The sequence below is a fragment of the Panulirus ornatus genome, chromosome 20, assembly GCF_036320965.1.
Source record: "Panulirus ornatus isolate Po-2019 chromosome 20, ASM3632096v1, whole genome shotgun sequence".
NCBI classification, from domain to species: domain Eukaryota; kingdom Metazoa; phylum Arthropoda; class Malacostraca; order Decapoda; family Palinuridae; genus Panulirus; species Panulirus ornatus.
In genome coordinates this window covers 4,955,001-4,975,076 of record NC_092243.1, presented here as the reverse complement: position 1 = coordinate 4,975,076, position 20,076 = coordinate 4,955,001, and the positions used below count along the sequence as shown (strand labels likewise).

The following is a 20,076-nucleotide window of genomic DNA, read 5'->3' as shown; positions in this document are numbered from 1 at the left end:
GGGATGATGAGTCCTGGTGGCTGAGATGGGGGAGTGGCTCGGTCCTTCAGGGGTGATGGGGATGATGAGTCCTGGTGGCTGAGGTGGGGAGTGGCTTGGTCCTTCAGGGGTGATGGGGATGATGAGTCCTGGTGGCTGAGATGGGGTGTGGCTCGGTCCTTCAGGGGTGATGGGGATGATGAGTCCTGGTGGCTGAGGTGGGGAGTGGCTTGGTCCTTCAGGGGTGATGGGGATGATGAGTCCTGGTGGCTGAGATGGGGTGTGGCTCGGTCCTTCAGGGGTGATGGGGATGATGAGGCCTGGTGGCTGAGATGGGGTGTGGCTCGGTCCTTCAGGGGTGATGGGGATGATGAGGCCTGGTGGCTGAGATGGGGAGTGGCTCGGTCCTTCAGGGGTGATGGGGATGATGAGTCCTGGTGGCTGAGATGGGGTGTGGCTCGGTCCTTCAGGGGTGATGGGGATGATGAGGCCTGGTGGCTGAGATGGGGAGTGGCTTGGTCCTTCAGGGGTGATGGGGATGATGATTCCTGGAGGCTGAGATGGGGAGTGGCTTGGGTTTTGAGAGTGATGGGGATGATATAGGACCGTTGAGGGCTGAGACGGTGCAGGTAAGGGGTGGGCACGTGAAATGAGTCACAGAGTCTTGATTCTGGGCAGGTTGTGATGGGGCGAGATGGGACAGGAAATGGGGGTGGGGAAATAGATGGGTCTGGGGGAGGATAGACAGGGCAGTGGAAAGTATAACGGTGGCGTGGCCTAGCCAAGATGGTCTGGGAGGAGAGGTTTGGCAAGGTGAGGTGAGGAGGTGAGCTGGAGGAGGATTCGACAGGATGAAGCGAGTGGGCGGGGGAGAGACGAGACGGGGCATGGCCAGGAGATGTGTGTGGCGAGGCCAGACGAGGCGGGCGGGGAGAGGAGATGGGTGGAGCGAGGCCAAACGAGCCTGGGAGGGGAAGAGGAGAGACGAGGAGATGGATGTGGCACAGAGAGATGGGAAGAAGCAGTGAGATATATCATATGGGGTGAGCCGAGACCGTGAGATGGGGCGGGATGAAGGGAGACAGAACAGGTGGGGGCGGGGTGAAGGGAGACAGAACAGGATGAGGAGAGATGGGGAGAGATGAGGTGAGATGATGTAACATGTAGCCGAGAGAGACATGACGGGGCAGGAGAGAGAGAGAGAGAGAGAGAGAGAGAGAGAGAGAGAGAGAGAGAGAGAGAGAGAGAGAGAGAGAGAGAGAGAGAGAGAGAGATGAGGTCGGTCACGTGACCTGGGGCGGGGCAGGGTCACATAACGTGGGGGAAATATAATTAATTTATTCATTTACCACTTATTTACGATCCTCTCTGTCTGCATAAAGTTGCCTGTGTGTTTATATCTGGGTCCGCTTGCGGCCATCTATATTTAACAAGGCGCTACCGGATTCCGCCTGGAAGCGGCTCCCGGCTAGTAGATCCCGCAAGGCAGTGGCTACTGGCTAGTAGATCCCGCCTGGCAGTGGCTACTGGCTAGTAGATCCCGCCTGGCAGTGGCTATTCAATACACGGATAAGTCGCCTCTGACAAGACTGTGTCACTGTCAATGGACGGAAAGAAGTACAGTCTCGTTCAGTACCTTCTCTTGCCATAGGAGTTCATTACTTCCTCGCTCATATATATATATATATATATATATATATATATATATATATATATATATATATATATATATATATATATATATATATTACTGCGTCAGTACGTAGGCGAGTGTGTGTGTGTGTGTGTGTGTGTGTGTGTGTGTGTGTGTGTGTGTAAATATGTACATAGGGACACGCATCTGAAGCAGTTTTACTCCTGTCTCACGAACAGAAGCTTCATGACACCGCCACCACGACCCGGGCCAGCAAGCGGACCTTCACAGCAAAGACAACACTAAGCATTTGTGACGCAAAACCTCCACGAGTGACGCCTATCATGTGACGAGATCGCATTACTAAGGCTTCTAAAACCAAGCTCGTATACACACACACACACACACACACACAAACAAACACATATACACATTCGGGCATCCTAAATTCAGTCAAGAAATATGACCCTGAGAACAGAAATCAAATTTAAATGTAAATTCTGCCCATGAGGCGTATCAGGGAACCGGGAATGAAGAAGTCATTGATTTAGGAGTCTGGCTGGTGTAGCGAGGGGCCAGGAAGCTTGCCTGACACAGAATGTGATCAACCAGAAGATGGTGGCCGGACCTCCTACTCCAACACCACCACCCACCACCACCACCCACCACACGACCACCACCACCCACCACACCACTGACCGTCCACCGCACCACTGACCGTCCACCACACCACAACGCTGACCGTCCACCACACCACACCACTGACCGTCCACCACACCACAACACCGACTGCCCACCGAGGAAGAGGCGGCCATGGACTGGAAGCTCTGGAAAAGTGGTAGCGATGGGATGGACTCGCTGGAAAGGTGGTAGTGATGGATTGGAATGGCGGGAAGAAAAAGGCAGAAATGGACTGGAATTGCTGGAAAACAAGTATCAATGCTCCAATCGGTGGAAGAGAGGTAGCAACTGAGTCGAGTTGCAGAAAGAGAGCTTGCGATGGTTTAGAGTCGCTGGAAAAGAGGCAGCGACGGCCTGGAATCGCTAGAAAAGAGGCAGCGACGGCCTGGAATCGCTAGACAAGTGGTAGCGAAAGACCTAAAACGCTAGAAAAGGATCCCATGGCTTGCAGTCGCTGGAAACACCATGAGAGTAATGCAGAAGAGCATAACGAAACTGTTATAAGGATGGCGAGTGATGAGAGCCTGGAAGCGGATGGACAAAGTGCTGAGAGGAAAACGAAAAAGCTGGTGATAAGAAACTGGTAAGGAATGTATCCACGAAAGGTTACATGAATAATTAAGAAGAAGAGGTCTGCTTGGGTGTTGATGAGCGTACAGAAGCAGTAAGAAAGACAAACTAAAAGGGGGCGAGGTGGTGTGGTGCTGGAGAAGGGTGCGATGGGTCTGAGGAAACTCTAAGATCAGAGAGAGAGAGAGAGAGAGAGAGAGAGAGAGAGAGAGAGAGAGAGAGAGAGAGAGAGAGAGAGAGGGGGGGGGGGACTGCTAGAAAGTGATAAGGAACGGTGGGGGTGTGACGTGTACTGACCTATACGTACTAAACCCTTGAGCAAGACAGTACCACCCTTGAGCAAGACAGTACCACCCTTGAGCACGGCAGTACCACCCTTGAGCACGACAGTACCACCCTTGGGTATGATGACCTCTTTTTCATTTTTGCCCGGCCACCATATCAAGGGGTACACTGTCGTGTTTAAACGCCTTCTGGTCATACTTATCAGATGAAACAGAACTGATAAGGCATGACATCTCTGGAATGAACGGCCGAAGCGAGCTGGAGTCACTACTAGTGAAAATACAAGCAGACTTAGAAGAGTCTTTACAAAAAAAATACAAGATTATTTGGAACGCGGTACAAAACAAAAAAGTAAAATGAACCAAGACTTCTGGAAAGGTTGAAAGGAAAGGTGGACTGGAAACCTCTGGAAATACAAGGGTAAAGAGTGGACGGGACACACTGAAAGCTTCTGCAAATGCAGGAGAAAATGGAAGGACCTGAGAGCCACGGGTGTGAGGGAACGAGTCTGGAAGCCTGGAAAGCTTTGGGAAAACGTTGATGAAAGAGTATTGATCGGAGTACCTGTAAGAGGCGCCTGGAATACCTCCTGGAAAAGTGAGGCCGAGTCAAAGCCCTACACTCCAGGCTTACTAGCATGATGGTGGAGATCCTAATGAAGGAATGACTGTGAGAACGATAGACACTCAAAACTTGTATCACAAAAAGGGTAACGGTCTCAATTTCCCCCAATAAAAGAAAAAAAAAATCAGGGTAAATAACCTCTTGCCAAACCGACAAAACAAGGAAATACCAAACTTAGGTCAGAGAACAGTGGTGTCAGGAAGCGTATTTCAGTATACATGTACACGAATCACATTCCAGAGTCTCTCCTGGAGCAAGAACACCAACAGCCTCCCGGAACCTCTCCAGATTATCAGTCCAGACAAAAGAACAGAGTCCAAGATGCATTCACAGATACATGGATACAATCTTTTATACGACACTTGATCAAAATATGAACACAAAAATATGAACACCAGGACCTGCGTTAATGTACATCCTGATAAATACCTAAAGGTTGTAACTCAGAGATGTAGCAACAAATTCAGGAAAGAGCAAATAATCGTGAAGACACACAGAAGTACACAACATCTGGCTGCTGAATTGCGAAGCCTCGAAAGAACCTTGGCGGTAATAACTGGTGCGTCACGGTTGACTGAGCAGACTGGAAACTGGTTCAGGCAACTGGAAAACATTTGTGACTGGAACGACAAGGGCGGGGATGCTAATGCTTCACTCCGGGACCCTATCAGTTCCAGTCCAAGCGGAATGACGCGTCCCTTGGAAGGTCGATCAAACTTTCCTTCTCCCTGGAATCGTTTCAGCGGTCGTAGTCTCTCTGGTGATTTTCCAGAAAGTCGCTGGATATGTCCTGATCCATTTCTTGACAGTTTGGTTGGGTTACTGGAGAAATTTTCCAAGTATCTTTGTTGATGGCACAGAGGAATTATTGGAAATGTCCAACACTCTTTGATGGCTACACGGAGTTCCTTTAGTGTCTTGGTCGCTTTGTTGATAGCTAGAAAGAGTACCTGGAGATATCCTGGCCTCTTCTTTGATGCCTACGAGATCTACTGGAAACGTTCTGGCCTCCTGGTTGATGACTCGGAAAGGGGCCTCTTTAACCATCCTAATCTCTACGTCAAGGGCTGGAATACCTTCTGGAAAGGTTCTGCTTTCACGATGACCATAAAGATCTCCTGAATCTATCCTCGTTGCCTTTTCCATGACCGAAGGCGGATCAAGATCATCCGGGTCCCCTTACTGGAGTTACTGGAAACCTTTTCGTCTCCGTGATAATAGCAGCAGAGTTGCTGGGACTCTTCTCATCTGTCAGGACAATAGAGTTGCTGGAACTTTACTTTCTGTGATGATAGCAGTGGAACTACAAGAACACTCCTTGTCTTTGTCAGGAGAGCAGTAGAGTTACTTCTGAAACTCTCCTTGTCCTTGTCAGGACAATAAAGAGTTACTGAAACTCTACTTCCTATGATGATAGCTGTAGAGTTACTGGAACTCTTCTCGTCTCTGTCAGGAGAGCAGTAGAGTTACTGGAACTCTCCTCGTCTCTGTCACAACAACAGATGAGTTACAGAAACTATCCTGGCTTCCCTGGAAATGGTCGTAGAGTGACAATCCTAACTATCACTGAATGAAAAATAATTTTTTTTCCACTGGACCCACAGGAAAATACATACAACTAAGAAAAAGTTACAAAATAAAGCAGCCAGCTGATAGAGCCACCTCCCTCCGCTGTACCAGTTTCAGCAAGATTTTGGAAACGAAAAAGCTGATCTACGGACTTGAAACATGACCTCAGGAAATCTACAACCTTACACAAACAACCTCAATGCTACAACCGTCAGGTGAAGACTTACAACACCGTAACGCAGCCTAAAACCGGGCAGGTAACGGAGCCAATTCTACATAGCCCTTACAACACCACAATCTACAACCGGACCAACACCCATCATGAACTCCATCATCATCATCTACGACCGTACCACCACCACCACTACAACTACGCACCACCCCACCACGACCTACTACAACAACAACAACAACACCCCCCCCCCCCCAGACAATGACCTCTACATACAGCCACACTTCCCGGAAGGTCCGCGACGACCCGCATAACAATATATGAGCAGGATGCTGACATCCACGAGCGTCGCGGCTGTCGTCCAGGTACACGACGACCAACCCTCCCCCCCCCCGACGACGACGACCGACGCTTCCCCCCCCCATACCCCGATGACGACGACGAAGACCCCCCTACGACGAAGAAGACCCCCCGAAGACGACGACGAAGATCGATCCTCCCCCTCCCCCCCCGACGACGACGACGAAGACCCCCTATGACGACGAAGACCCCCCTACGACGACGAAGACCCCCTCAAAAACAAAACCAAAACCGAGGGAACCCGCGGGACATTCTCGTCCCCGATGGTAGGAAGGGAGGGAAAGAGACTCGATATAATAAATTTACGAATGCCTCACGAATTTCACGTCGACTGGTTTTTCGTAATTTGTTCTTTTTATCTTTTTGTTTATCTTTTCTTTCAAAAAAATTTTCCTTAACTTTATAATGATAATAATTTCGCTTCGTTTTCTATCGCCTTGTACTGTCACGTCTCCCGTTTTTGTCGGGGGCATCCTCCCGCGCAGCGTCATGTGCCTTGTTTTTACGGCATTCTTTTTTCCTCTTTTTTTTGGCCTTTTTCCTTCTGGACACTGTAGCCTTCCAGCTCTCACCAACCCTTCCCCTCAACACTCACTCGCTGCCATACTCCTCCTTCGCCAACTCTAACCTTCTCATTACTCCTCCGCATTCGCCAACTGTAAACCACCTCGTAATCCTCCTCCTTTGCCAATTCCGATCTCTTCATTCGCCAACTCTAATCTCCTCATTCGCCAACTCAAATCTCCTCATTCGCCAATTCTAATCTCATCATTTGCCATTCCTAACTTCCTCATTCGCCAACTCTAACTTCCTCCTTCGCCAACTCTAATCTCCTCATGCGCCAACTCTGATCGCCTCATTCGCCAACTCATCATTTTTCCATGACTTACTCCCTCAAGATCTCTTTATTTGTATCTCTAAACCTCTTAGCATTCTAGCCTCTCTCTCTCTCTCTCTCTCTCTCTCTCTCTCTCTCTCTCTCTCTCTCTCTCTCTCTCTCCATCTTCCAAATCTCCCACCTCCTTTCTACCTCAACACCAACACTCGCACCTCCTCTGTACATTAGCTCTAACGATTCTCACCTTGCAGATTCCCCTACAACCCAACTCAAAATTCCTTTACTACCCCCATACCCTTTACCAGCCATACCTTTACTACCCCCATACCCTTTACTAGCCATACCTTTACTACCCTCATAGGCTACGGGGGGGGGGGGGGGGGGGGGATGGGGGTGTTAGTAAAGATCTGAGACGAGGAAGAAGCCCGATACAAAATTGGGCCAATCAAGATTCGTCGAAGGTTGACGTAAGACCGAACTGGTTTTTAAGTTGACGGTACGTGGGTCTAAAAGGGGATGGGGGGGGGGGCGTGTTTCCGAGGTACGAAACCGTGGAACTTAAGATCGAATAAAGTAAAACACAAATTTGCAACTTAAGGTCGGAAAAAAAAGAGTAACCCACAAGTATGGAACTTATGGTCGAAAAAAGGAAAATACAAATTCGTCTACGTCCAGCAGAGCTTACGTGACTCTTCGTCAATCAAAGAAACCCAATTCTGTCAGCTGCTGTACGAAGCGTTATATGTGAAATATATATATATATATATATATATATATATATATATATATATATATATATATATATATATATATAAAGGTCTCTTAGCTTTCATTGTGGAAGCCAAGCTACTATTTTTTAGCTTTCTCGTCGGCTCTACCGTTCTTATTGCTTTAATTCTTCAGCTTTTATGTAGGTTCTGCTGATCGTATTACTTTCTTTTAGCATTTTCGTAGGTTCTGCTGTTCTTATAGCTTTTATTTATTTTTTCTTAGTTTTTTCATAGGTTCTGCAGTTCTTACGCTGCTTTCCGTAAGGGGGAAACGATTCAGTTTTTGAGGAAGGCATCGCTTAGAGCGTGAGTCTATCATTCCTGGCCTCAGTTTCAACAAGAGAGACGCTTTGAGGGCACTTTAGGATGGGTATGTTTGTTTACCCTTATTGCTGTGGTTTCAGCAGCTGCGGTGCGCTCGTTAATTAAAGCAGTTCGGAGGGTCATTAGCGTCAGCGAACAGCACGCCTCTGAAGCATGACGGTAGGACCCTGGATCACGTACGGTAGGACCCTGGATCACGGACGGTAGGACCCTGGATCACGGACGGTAGGACCCTGGATCACGGACGGTAGGACCCTGGATCACGGACGGTAGGACCCTGGATCACGTACGGTAGGACCCTGGATCACGTACGGCAGGACCCTGGATCACGTACGGCAGGACCCTGGATCACGGACGGTACGACCCTGGATCACGAACAGTGCGACCCTCTCGACACGATGGTGGTCCGGTCCTTGGCCAATATGGCCTAAGCCTTTTTACCCAACCTTTAAGGCTTCAGTGAAAAACCTCAGAACATATGTATACCTAAGGGTCGTACCGTCGTGTTTAACGGTCGTACCGTCGTTCTCAACGGTCGTACCGACGTGTTTAACGGTCGGACCGTCTTTCTCAACGGTCGTAGCGACGCGATGAAGAGCCGTTGAGCTCAATAAGCCAGAGTAACACCAAAACCAACCCACCTCCCCCTAAAAAACCTTATCATAATCCTAGAATTTGCAACGCAACTTACGTGTTACTAACAAACGACACCTTCCCAACCCGAAAGAGGTGGATGGTCGTGGGGGAGGAAGAATGTGGAGGAGGACGACAGGTGGGAGAGAGAGAGAGAGAGAGAGAGAGAGAGAGAGAGAGAGAGAGAGAGAGAGAGAGAGAGAGAGAGAGACCCTGTTCGTCCAGGACACGCATTACAAGACCACCCTCGCTAATAAGACCACCTGCCTTAATAAAGGCCGCCCATCTAATGGCAACGACAAGTATAATCCACCCCTCGAACCCCGCACTCCCCACCCGCTTTCCGACAATCTCTCCGGAGAGATACGGTGGAGAGACGGCCGCTTCCTTCATCTGGCGACCGTGAGGGGTGAAGCGAGCGAGATACTGTGGAAGAGACGGCCGTGTCCTTCGTCAGGCGACCGTGAGGGCTGAAGCGGCGGCTCTCCGTCGTGTTGAGGCGAAGCTGCGGCGGCGGGAGGAGGAAGAGGAAGAGAAGGAGGAGAGAAGGAGGAGGAGGAGGAGGAGGAGGAGGGGTTGGTCCACCCACCTACAACCAGCACCATTCGCCAGCGCTGGGGAAGGGGAGGAGGGGTGCACGCGAGAGCCCCCCATTGGGTACTGGCAGCTCAGTTATGTCGGCATAACAACAACGGCGCAAATGATCTGTTCTGGTAACTCGGCGCGTGACTCCCGCTCCGCACGCCTCACTGGACGCAGCTGCCGCGCCCCGTTTTTTACGCTTCCTCCGTTTTTTGTCCTCTCATGCCGCGGGGGGGAGGGGACGACTCGTCGGTACACAAAAATGGGCACCGGGATGACCGTTCTGCGCACCTGTTTGTACCATTAAACCGGTTCCGTCAGAGATAAACCTAAACCCACGAACACGAAGGGTTTAATTTCTTCGGGAACATCATGGCCTTAACCTTTGACCTGACCTGCCTCTGCGAGGATCGAACTGCCGTGCGAACTAGCCAGTACAACGATGTTCCCGCTCCGTCGATCGCCGAGACACCTTTGGCCGTGTCAAAACCTCTCCGGACGCAAGAACCACATCGAGAAACATCGTCCTTTTTACCCCCCTCCTCCACCCGACTTCGCCCTGACCTACAGTAACAATGCTCTAGGTGTCTCCTTCACTGACATCCTCTTATCTGATAAGGAATCTGAGAGAAAAAGAAAAAAAGGGTGGGAGGAGAGAGACAGGTTGCGATAACCCACGAGCCAGAGTCGGTTTGGGTTCTTCCGTCCGCTCTTCGCGATGGGAGCGACGGAGACCCAACAGTCCGATAGCGAGCGCAAGAGACCCCATGATATATTCTCTGTTTTCGTAGCCAGTGTTGGCAACGCCTCAATCGAGGCTTCATCTGTCGGCATGAGAGGCAGAAATAATGAACGTTATAAAAACTGTCATGAATATTAAAATAAGATGGACCTGAGCTCCTAAGGCGTTTGCAGACTCGACTCCTGAAGGATGCAGAGGTTTTAAAAAAACGGGAAAGGTAGGTGGGAAAGAGAATTCCACACGTTCGCCCGACAAAGAAAGAGAAGGTGTCTTAATGAACGAATACTGAACGAGTGTACCATCCACAGCTTTCTGGAATATTTGCACCTTCCTTCGGAGTCCCCTGCTGAAGCTGAGGTCCAGCTCGAGCCGAGGTCCTCCTTCAGGTCCGCTGGACGCGATCGATCTCGGGGTCAGACGGAGGGGGTTTGAGGGGCGACATGGCCGGCGTTGAGTTACCTCGAAGCTCCGTACTGTATCGATTGCTCGGCCCAACATTTTCATAAGAAGATTAATGGTCGCTGGTTCTCGGAGGCATCAAAGGGCCCGGGGAGCCTACCTGGAGAAAGGCAACGGGAAAAGCGAAACAATTAACCTCCTTCCATGAATAGACCGCTAATTGAGACTCGCCTCTCCAGCCAGCTAATTCTCATTTTTTCTTTCCAAGCAACGTACAGTCACACACCGCCCAGTGTGACCATTGTGTACCCCAGTACATGGTACTGCTGTTGTACCTGCAGCACTTATATCGCTGTAGAGGTACTGCAGTACCTGTACGGCTGTACTTGTGCCCTGTACAAAGTCTTGCTGTGTATATAGTACCTGTGTTGCTCTAAGAGGTACTGCTGTGTCTGCTGTACCTGTGCGTCGCTGTACTGGGTAAGGCTGTACCTGTGTCGTTGATTATGGTACAAACGGTACCTGTCCTGTCCCGTCCCGTCCCTTTCCCACATGTCCCAATTAGTGCAAGAGAGACTATGCCTCAGTCCCACTCTTTTCACAAGGGTAAGCCAATTTCCAGCACTCTCCTTTATGTAAAGCAATGGGTGTGTGGTACAGCCAATCTGGCAATGGTTACATGGTGTCGCAATGAGCCTGTGGCACGTCCCCGTGTTTGTGGCACATCAAGGGGGCATGTGGTACAGCAACGGGCATGTGGTACAGTAGTGGGTACGTGACGCATCATTCGGTATGTGGCAAAGCCACCCAAAGCTTAAAGTACCGTCACATGGGTTTAGACGCAGCACTGCCGTCACATCTTCATGGGGTTTATGGGAGTGTCTACATAGGCACAACCCACCATAGTAATGGGTGGGTCTGCCACATCCCCCTCCCTATCACAATCCCTCGGCTGTTGTCTGGGAAAGAGTGTTTATATAGGTGCTACCCACCACACAAACTTAACCAGTGGGTCTGCCACATCCACCCCCATATTACGTTCCCTCGGCTGGTGTCTGTGCAACGCGCCCTTCAGCTAATGGGGGTCGACGGAACATCACACTTGTGGTGAGTCGACTACGTCCTCTGGTTGTGCTCGGTCATGCAAGGTCAACTGCATCCGGCTAAGGATCACGGAGGCGCCAACCCTCCTCCCACCACAGCCTCTGTTGAACCTTCTCATTTCCCTTATAAAAGATTCCGAACTTGAAAGGAACTTGATTCTGTAACTAAGAACCTAAAAGTCTCCTTTAAAGTTTAGGAGCCGAGTTGACCGTCATCACGTAGCCGAGTGACTGAACTTACCCGGGCAAAACTTCAGCGCATGTAATGGATCGAGTTTTTCTTCCCCGAGTTAAGTCACCGTTGGGGAGGGCGTTTTCCTGCGAATGCTTCTGGATCTCTGAGGATGACCTCAAGAGGACAAACTTATCCTCGACACCGTTCGACCTCGACAGCTGTGCAGCAAGTCCTCTTGCCGTGTGGCCAGAGCTAACATGGCCGTCGAGATTCAGGAGCAAACACGTGTATTTCCGAAACAGGTATTCGAGACGTTCCATCACTCAGAACGCAGCTCGAGCTGCGAAGTCTGAACCATCTTGGCTTCTGAGGGATGCGAGGGGCGTAGCGGGTGTTCGAGGGGGCTACCCTACTACGCCTTCTACTCCAGAAGGAGCTGAGGGGTATCATTCAAGAAAACACGAGTGGCTGGCTGGGACTTCTCACAAATATCAAATATCAATAGAGGTGTTAAGGGCAGAGGTTTGCCAACGAGGGCCATCTGTTTCAATACAGCCAAAAGCCATAACCCAAACTGTTTCACTACGACAGTAGAGACACCTCCTGGCTACATCGGACGACAGCATCGGGTCGACGGAGTTGTTCGTCATAGAAGAGAGCGACGTTCTGGAATATCTACGTACTTGCCCAGGCCCCAGCTTCCGTCCTGGGCCCACAATTCTTCCCCAGGTCCGACGACTCTCTCTCTCTCTCTCTCTCTCTCGTCCGCCCATCAACAAAAACACTTCAGACCTCTTTTTCCTCCTTGGCTGATTATGTCATCCGCTGGCCCACCCAACATACCACCCTCCTCCTCCCCCTCAAAAAACTTACTGTACATACAGCTTTTCTGAAGACTAAAAGTAGTTGTACTTGAAGGTAGTTGTGATCTTCGGTGGGAAAAACGGAGAGGGCACTACAGAGAGCAATACCCACCCTCGTCGGCCAGACAATTCTTGGAAAATTCAATCAAGTTGATCATAAGGAAAAATGGACATCCTCGTCCTCAAAAATATACCAGAAAAAAAAAATGAGAAAAAAAAACCTCGAGTCATTTCATCAAAGACGCGGACAATGGTGAGCAGAGAAGGGAATCCTCTCACTGTTTTTCGTCGTCTTTCGAACCGACACGAACGGTTTTCTCTGAAGGTATACACACACACACACACACACACACACACACACACACACACGAGGCCAGCCTCCTCGACTGGCCTCCGAGGCGACAGACAACAGGAATAACGTTAAGGTCGGTCCGCTCGAGGTATTGCCAATGGCTTAGGAGGCCTTGGTGGTTCCTCTGGTATGGCATTCTCTACAGCTGGTAATGGCAGCAAGATGGAAGCTCATTTTCTACAGTACTTTCCCTCCAGGGACGAGGCCCGAACCTGTGTACACGCCTGCTCACGCCCTGAAATCACGACGGTGCGACCACTTTAAGGACGGAGGTGCGACCCGTGAGGACGAAGGTGCGGGCCTTGTGTACGACGCCACGACGCGCAGAAGACGACAGAGCGACCCTTCTCAGAGCGATGGTATTCGTACGACAGCCTGGGTCATTTACTTGACCTTGGTGCTTCAGGATCGTACCGTCGTGCTCAAGGGTCGTACCGTCGTGCTCAAGGGTCGTACCGTCGTGCTCAAGGGTCGTATCGTCGTGCTCAAGGGTCGTACCGTCGTGCTCAAGGATCGTACCGTCGTGCTCAAGGGTCGTACCGTCGTGCTCAAGGGTCGTATCGTTGTTGGTTAGCCCATCCACCCACCTGTCCCGAAGGGTAATAACCAGCTGTGCCAGAAGGTCATAACCAGCTGTCGTAAGAACCATCTGTTCCCGGTCATCACCAATCATCCCCAGCTGGCTACCAGCCTATTCTAGCGGTGGTGGCAGGGGGGCGGTGGTGGCAGTGGTGGCAGATGGCAGTGGTGGCAGGGGGGCGGTGGTGGCAGCGGCAGCAGTGGCAATGACGCAGGAACTAAAGGTGCGAAAACACTGACTACATTCTGGCCACCCGGGCACCTCCTCCTCCTCCTCCTCTCTCTCTCTCTCTCTCTCTCTCTCTCTCTCTCTCTCTCTCTCTCTCTCTCTCTCTCTCTCTTTCTATATATATATATATATATATATAGTGATGTCCTCTTTATCTTATGCCCACGTATTCCCTGCGTGTCGTAGAATGCGACTTAAAGGGGCGGGAGTGGGGTGGCCAGAATCCTCCCCTCCTGTATTACTTTTCCAAAAGAAAGGACAGTGAAGGGGGTCAAGTGAGGATTTTTCCCTCAAAGGTTCAGTCATCTGTTCCTAACACTACCTCGCTATCACGGGAAATGGCGATTATGTATGATAAAAAAAAAAAAAAAAATGTAAATTGGAGGTACCATGTATTATGGCAGGTACCATGTGCTACGATGAATACCACGAACCATAACAGGTACCATGTACCATGACAGGTACCATGTACCATGACAGGTACCATGTATCATGGCAGGTACCATGTGCTATGTTAAATACCACGAACCATGACAGGTACCATGTACCATGACAGGTACCATGTATCATGGCAGGCACCATGTACCCACATACCATGTGAGGTACCCCACAGCACCATGGTAAGTGTATAGGGTCTTCGTACTCCCTCACGTAACACGTTATCCAGTTGGTACATCGACACCAGCACCATCAACAAGTACCTCTCACTGGTTTATATATTTGTGTGTGTGTGTGTGTGTGTGTGTGTGTGTGTGTGTGTGTGTGTGAGGTGGGGCAACAACACAAGCGACCACAAACTAATTGGTATGTATCCCCGACAAACCAACAAACAACATCGTGTGTGTATGTGTTTTGCACCGTAGCTACTGATGCATTGCAATAATAACCACATCATTAAACTGTTTGTTTCTGATAGTTGTAAATACGAACTGTCTGCCGTGCTTGGTTTATATCTAGGGGGGGGGGGGGGGGGGGGATTGGAGGGGAGGGGGGAGGGGGACCGGACCAGGGTTGTTCTAGGGGGGTGCGTGGTGGGGGGTACATAGACTTAGTATTCGTCCACTGGAAAACGATTAATAATAATAATAATAATAATAATAATAATAATAATAATAATAATAATAATAATAATTATACTTATTATTATCATTATTATTAGTATTATTATTATTATTATCATTATTATTATTATTATCATTATTATTATCATTATCATTATTATTATCATCATTATTATCATTATTATCATTATCATTATAAATCAATAAATGAATAGCCTTCATACTACATTATATTCAATATTAAAAATCGAACTCCATAACGCCTTATGGTACCTCAAATTCAGACCAAATGTGTAAAGAAACGTAAAAAATCTTACAAGAGCAACACTTTAAAGCCATCGACGATGGAACACGGAACCCGGATTAAAGTCAGTCTGTCCACGGGACTCAAACGTACGAGTCCTTCCCAGACCATCACGCCGAACATGACCAGTACCAGATCATGACGCTGTCATATAATTACAATATCTCTCATGTCACTGTCTTAGCAAGTAAACAAACAAACAAACAAACAAAATGCTTCCGTTAAGCGGGCTATTCCTATCAGCGAGCGACAGAGCGTAATGAAGAATTCACAATTTCTTTTCTGGCTGGCTGGCAACAAATTTGCTTCAGACGAATCTTTCCTGCGAAAACATCGCTTTCGGCGACCAGGGGGGCAGTTTATCATCACGTTTTCTGTGGCTGTGAGGGCAGTTTGTGCTCACGTTTTCTGTGGCTGTGAGGGCAGTTTGTGCTCACGTTTTCTGTGGCTGTGAGGACAGTTTATGACAATGTCTTCTGTGATTATGAGGGCAGTTTATGCTAATTTTTCTGTGGTTATGAGGGCAGTTTATGATTACGTTTTCTGAGGGCAAGACAGCAGTTTATGATCAAGTGTTCTTTTTTTGTGGACAAAAAGGAAGGCTTGTGGTGACGTTTTCTGTGCGCATGGGAGCAGGTCATGATCACGTTTTCTGTGAGTAAGTGGGCAATTTATATTCAACGGATGGGTGACTATGGGTGCAGGGTCCCTGCTGGTGTGAACACGAAGAAAGACTAAGGTCAAAGGTCACGTCAAGCACCAGAGGGTCGTCCGGTCGTGCTCGCGAGTCGCACCGGCGTGGCCCAAGGGCCATACAGTCGTGTCAAAAGGTCAGAGCGCCGCGGTCCACAACGTCAACCATGTCGGTCATAAGAGGTCAAAATTCCACACGCCAGATCATGTCCTCAAGCCCTATCTACAGGAGGTCGAGCTGAGAGGTCAAAACAGGTCATGGCACTCGATGCCCTCTCATGACCTGAACCGTAAGAGAGAGGGAGGAGAGAAAGAGGAGGAGGATGGAGGCCAACCTCTCTCACATAATCACCATCATCAACCACCTCCTCCTCATCAGCTCATGACTGACCTAGGAGGCCATCCATGACTGAAGATTGTATAGGGAAGACATGTTTTGAATAATGCACAGCTTCTATACACTCAAAACCTCGGTGTCTCTCTCACCACTATTGCAATTACTGTGGCAATAGACCTACGCAAGAGTCTATTTAGCCAAGTACATCACGAGGACATCTATCATATGGGGAGACATGCCTCTCGAGATGGGGAATTAGAATCGAGATAGAGGGATCCGGAAGTCGGGCGTTTTGGTCCATACAGTTTGAAAGTTTCGAAGAAGTGAATTTTAGATTTTTCTGGTCCCTGTTTTCACGATGAGACATGACCCTGAGTGACGTACACAGACTGTGACAGCATACGTGTGTGTGACAGAGAGAGAGAGAGAGAGAGAGAGAGAGAGAGAGAGAGAGAGAGAGAGAGAGAGAGAGAGAGAGAGACTTGGGATTTCCACATTTAGGAGAGTGGTGAAGGAGCCGAATGGTCTGGTGGTAAATAGCATTTCAGCAGTTCACATCCTACGTTTTGGCCAGAACTTGAAACAAGCTCCTCAGGTTTGGGTCACCGCACTTAAAGAAGCACCAAGAGCTACTAGAGAGGGTCCAGAGAAGAGCAACAAAGACAGCAATGGAATCAAGTGAATCGAGGTACAGGCAAGGGTGAAAATCCTTAAAAATTTCTCCACCGTGGAAGAAAGAAGAATAAGGGGTAACCTGATCACAACCTGTGAGGTTTTTAACCAGCTTGAAGACGTCAGCAGTAGAACAGTTCTTCGAAAACTGGAAAGTCAGAACAAATAGAAGCCGTAACATGAAACTGAGCAAGACATTTGTTGGAAAGAGATGTACAGAAGAACTTTGATAGTGTAAGAGTGGAAGATGAACGGAATAAAACAATTATGAGACTGAGAATGTGCACAATATACGGAAGTTTAAAACTTTCGTAGGAAAAAGAAAGTTCAAGAGATGGGAGCCCCACGAGTGCAGAACTCCCTCCCTCCCTGTACAGCACAAGAGATGGAGGCCCAACGAGTGTAGAACTCCCTCTCTCCCCGTACAGCACAAGAGATGGGGGCCCAACGAGTGTAGAACTCCCTCCCTCCCTGTACAGCACAAGAGATGGGGCCCCACGAGTGCAGAACTCCCTCCCTCCCCGTACAGCACAAGAGATGGGGGCCCCACGAGTGTAGAACTCCCTCCCTCCCTGTACAGCACAAGAGATGGGGGCCCCACGAGAGTAGAATTCCCTCCCTCCCTGTACAGCACAAGAGATGGGGGCCCCACGAGAGTAGAACTCCCTCCCTCCCCGTACAGAACAAGAGATGGAGGGCCCCACGAGTGTAGAGCTCCCTCCCTCCCCGTACAGCACAAGAGATGGGGGCCCCACGAGTGTAGAACTCCCTCTCTCCCCGTACAAAGAGGATGTCACACAAAAGATAACACAGATATTCACATCAAGATTGCTACACACACGTAAGCCAAGAACATCATCAGCTACAAACAAGCTGAAACAATATATATAAGCTAAACACATAAGCTAAGACATCAGCACAGCTAAACACATAAAGCTAAGACATCAATACGGCTAAACACACAAAGCTAAGACCAACACCAGCTACGCATACAAGCTATGAAGATACAAATACAAGGGAGACTACATCATCAACACACACACACACACACACACACACACACACACACACACACACACACACATACACACACACACACCAACATCAGCTCCACACACACAAGCAAAGCCGGATGACCACCACCGTGGCCGGCCGGTTACCACGTCGGATACCGACCCATTCCAGCTATTCCTCCCGCTTTCCGGACGCCCCGGAAAAGATCGAGTTACTGAGAGAAAAAAATAAAAAGAATAATTCCTTTAAATTCTTTCAAGAATATTTACTCGCAAGATCGCGTGATTGAGAGAGAGAAAAAAGAAATTCGTTTAAATTCTTTCAAGAATATCTACTCGCGTTATTGTGATTAGAAATTAAATTATAAAAATTAGCGGATATATAAATGAATATATCACCAAGCTTTTACTTTCAATACACATTTCGACGATGTGGTGTATGCAAATCAGGTGATTTCAAGACCGCCAATCAGAGAGAGAGAGAGAGAGAGAGAGAGAGAGAGAGAGAGAGAGAGAGAGAGAGAGAGAGAGAGCTACTGCGGCCACAGGAGGGACCCCGTAGGGCGCGTCCCTCGTCGTCCCGTCGCCGGCCAGACAGACACACGGTCGTGGGTGGGTGGGTGGGTGGGGGCTTCAACGACATGACGAGACGCGACGCGAACTGAATAGTCTACCCCTAAAACATTTTGTAAGAGAAAACGGGGTGTGGCCGCCTCACTCACCAAGTCTCAAAGGATTTTTTTTTTCTCTCTCTCTCTCTCCGCCAGAAAATTTATAACAAAAATCTGTTGGATTTTTTTAACTAAATTATTTAGTCATTAAGAGACAAAGTCATCTTATGCATGACAAAAATTGTACTTTTACATTAACGCAAACAATTTAAATAAACATTATAATTCGAAGAATGCCACAATTTATATACAAATTTACAAAACTTAAGCTTAGGTTTATATATATATATATATATATATATATATATATATATATATATATATATATATATATATATATATATATATCAATGTTAGTTACCCGGTAGAAAATAAAATATCAACACGTGTTAGTTTTGATAATCTAACGAGCCACTTATGTTAAATCATTACGGGTTAGTTGATAAATACATTAACATAGATTAGATGATTAGTTAACACATACTACACATGGGCAATAATTATTAACACGAGATCACATGCGGGCAAGAAATTAACACTAATCTCATTAACATGTTAGCACTATTAACATGAGGGGTAATTAAGTTAGTACGGTTGTGCAAGACGACATCAATTTAACACATTATCAACCTGAGGCATTATGTTAATCTAGACACACAGAGAAAGTTAGAGGAGCGGGAGGAACTGGTCGAGAAGAGCAACAAGTTAAAATCAACACCGGGTCGAAATGAATACAATTCAACCCGATTCCGGAATTAACAGTTAACATGAACTACTAGCAGTGGGGGGGGGGGGCACCGGGGCGGTGTGAGCTGGGTATATTTAACACACTGATGGGGTGGGGGGAGATGCGGATGAGTGGGGAGGGGAGAGAACAGCTGAACACAGACAAGCGGGGAGAAAGAGGGTGAGAGATGGGGAGGTGGGCGGGGAGAGTGTAAATTAACACATATGAAGTAGGGGGGTGAGGGAATTAACAGTTAACATACATTAACAGGGAGAGGGGTGGGAGTGGGGAGAAAATTAACACAGTTAAGGGGTAGGGGAGGGGAGAGTGTTAATTAACACAAATAAGGGGTAGGGGGGTAGGGTTTTTTCCTCTCTCGGGGGAAGAAAGAGGTGTACAGTTAACAGTTAACACGTATCAGCTGGGGAGAGGGTGGGTGGGTGGGTGGGGCGTGTGTCTCGGGGAAGAAAGGGGTACACTTAACACGTATTAGCAAGACCGATGATGATATAAGTGTCGATTCCCTACCTTCCATCAGGCAACTGACGCCATTGTTGGTCAGGCGCGAAGCTGTGAGAGAGAAACATGTGTTAAGTCGAAAAAAAATATTTTTTTTTTTTGGGTGGGGGGGTGATGAAGGGCTAGGGGAAGTGTTAAGTGTGCTTGACTTGATAACACAACCTCTGGGGTGATAACCTGTCTCTATAACACCTCCTAACACCTGTAGGGGGGGAGGGAGGGGGGGTTTGTCACACGTCACGCACGTGTTTTTATTTTTCTTTCCAAATGATGTTGGCTACACACACACACACACACACACACACACACACACACACACACACACACACACACACACACAAGTTGTATTATCAGCTAACATAAATAAAAATAAGCTTCACCGCCTCAGAATATCAATATATATATATATATATATATATATATATATATATATATATATATATATATATATATATATATATATATATATATATATATGATATCTTTGTACGATATATATATGCAATGTATCATATATGTTTTTCAACCCAAATTCCACATATGTGACTTCTCTTTAGAAAGCTGCTGTACACCTTTAGCATATATATATAAGGTACACACCTGTCACATATGCAACA

General features: G+C 48.0%; 1 protein-coding gene across 14 annotated transcripts in view; it reads right to left on the bottom strand.

The window, feature by feature from the left end:
- Window positions 1-20,076, bottom strand: part of trh (PAS domain-containing protein trachealess) — a 1,040,091-nt gene that overhangs the window by 120,788 nt on the left and 899,227 nt on the right. For 12 of the 14 annotated variants that reach the window (XM_071674540.1, XM_071674542.1, XM_071674545.1 and 9 more), the window contains one exon: window positions 19,469-19,510. The exons of the other annotated variants lie outside the window; for them this stretch is intronic. In XM_071674540.1, the coding sequence (XP_071530641.1) occupies window positions 19,469-19,510 (42 nt within the window). The remainder of the gene's footprint in view (window positions 1-19,468; window positions 19,511-20,076) is intronic. 14 annotated transcript variants of the gene reach the window in all.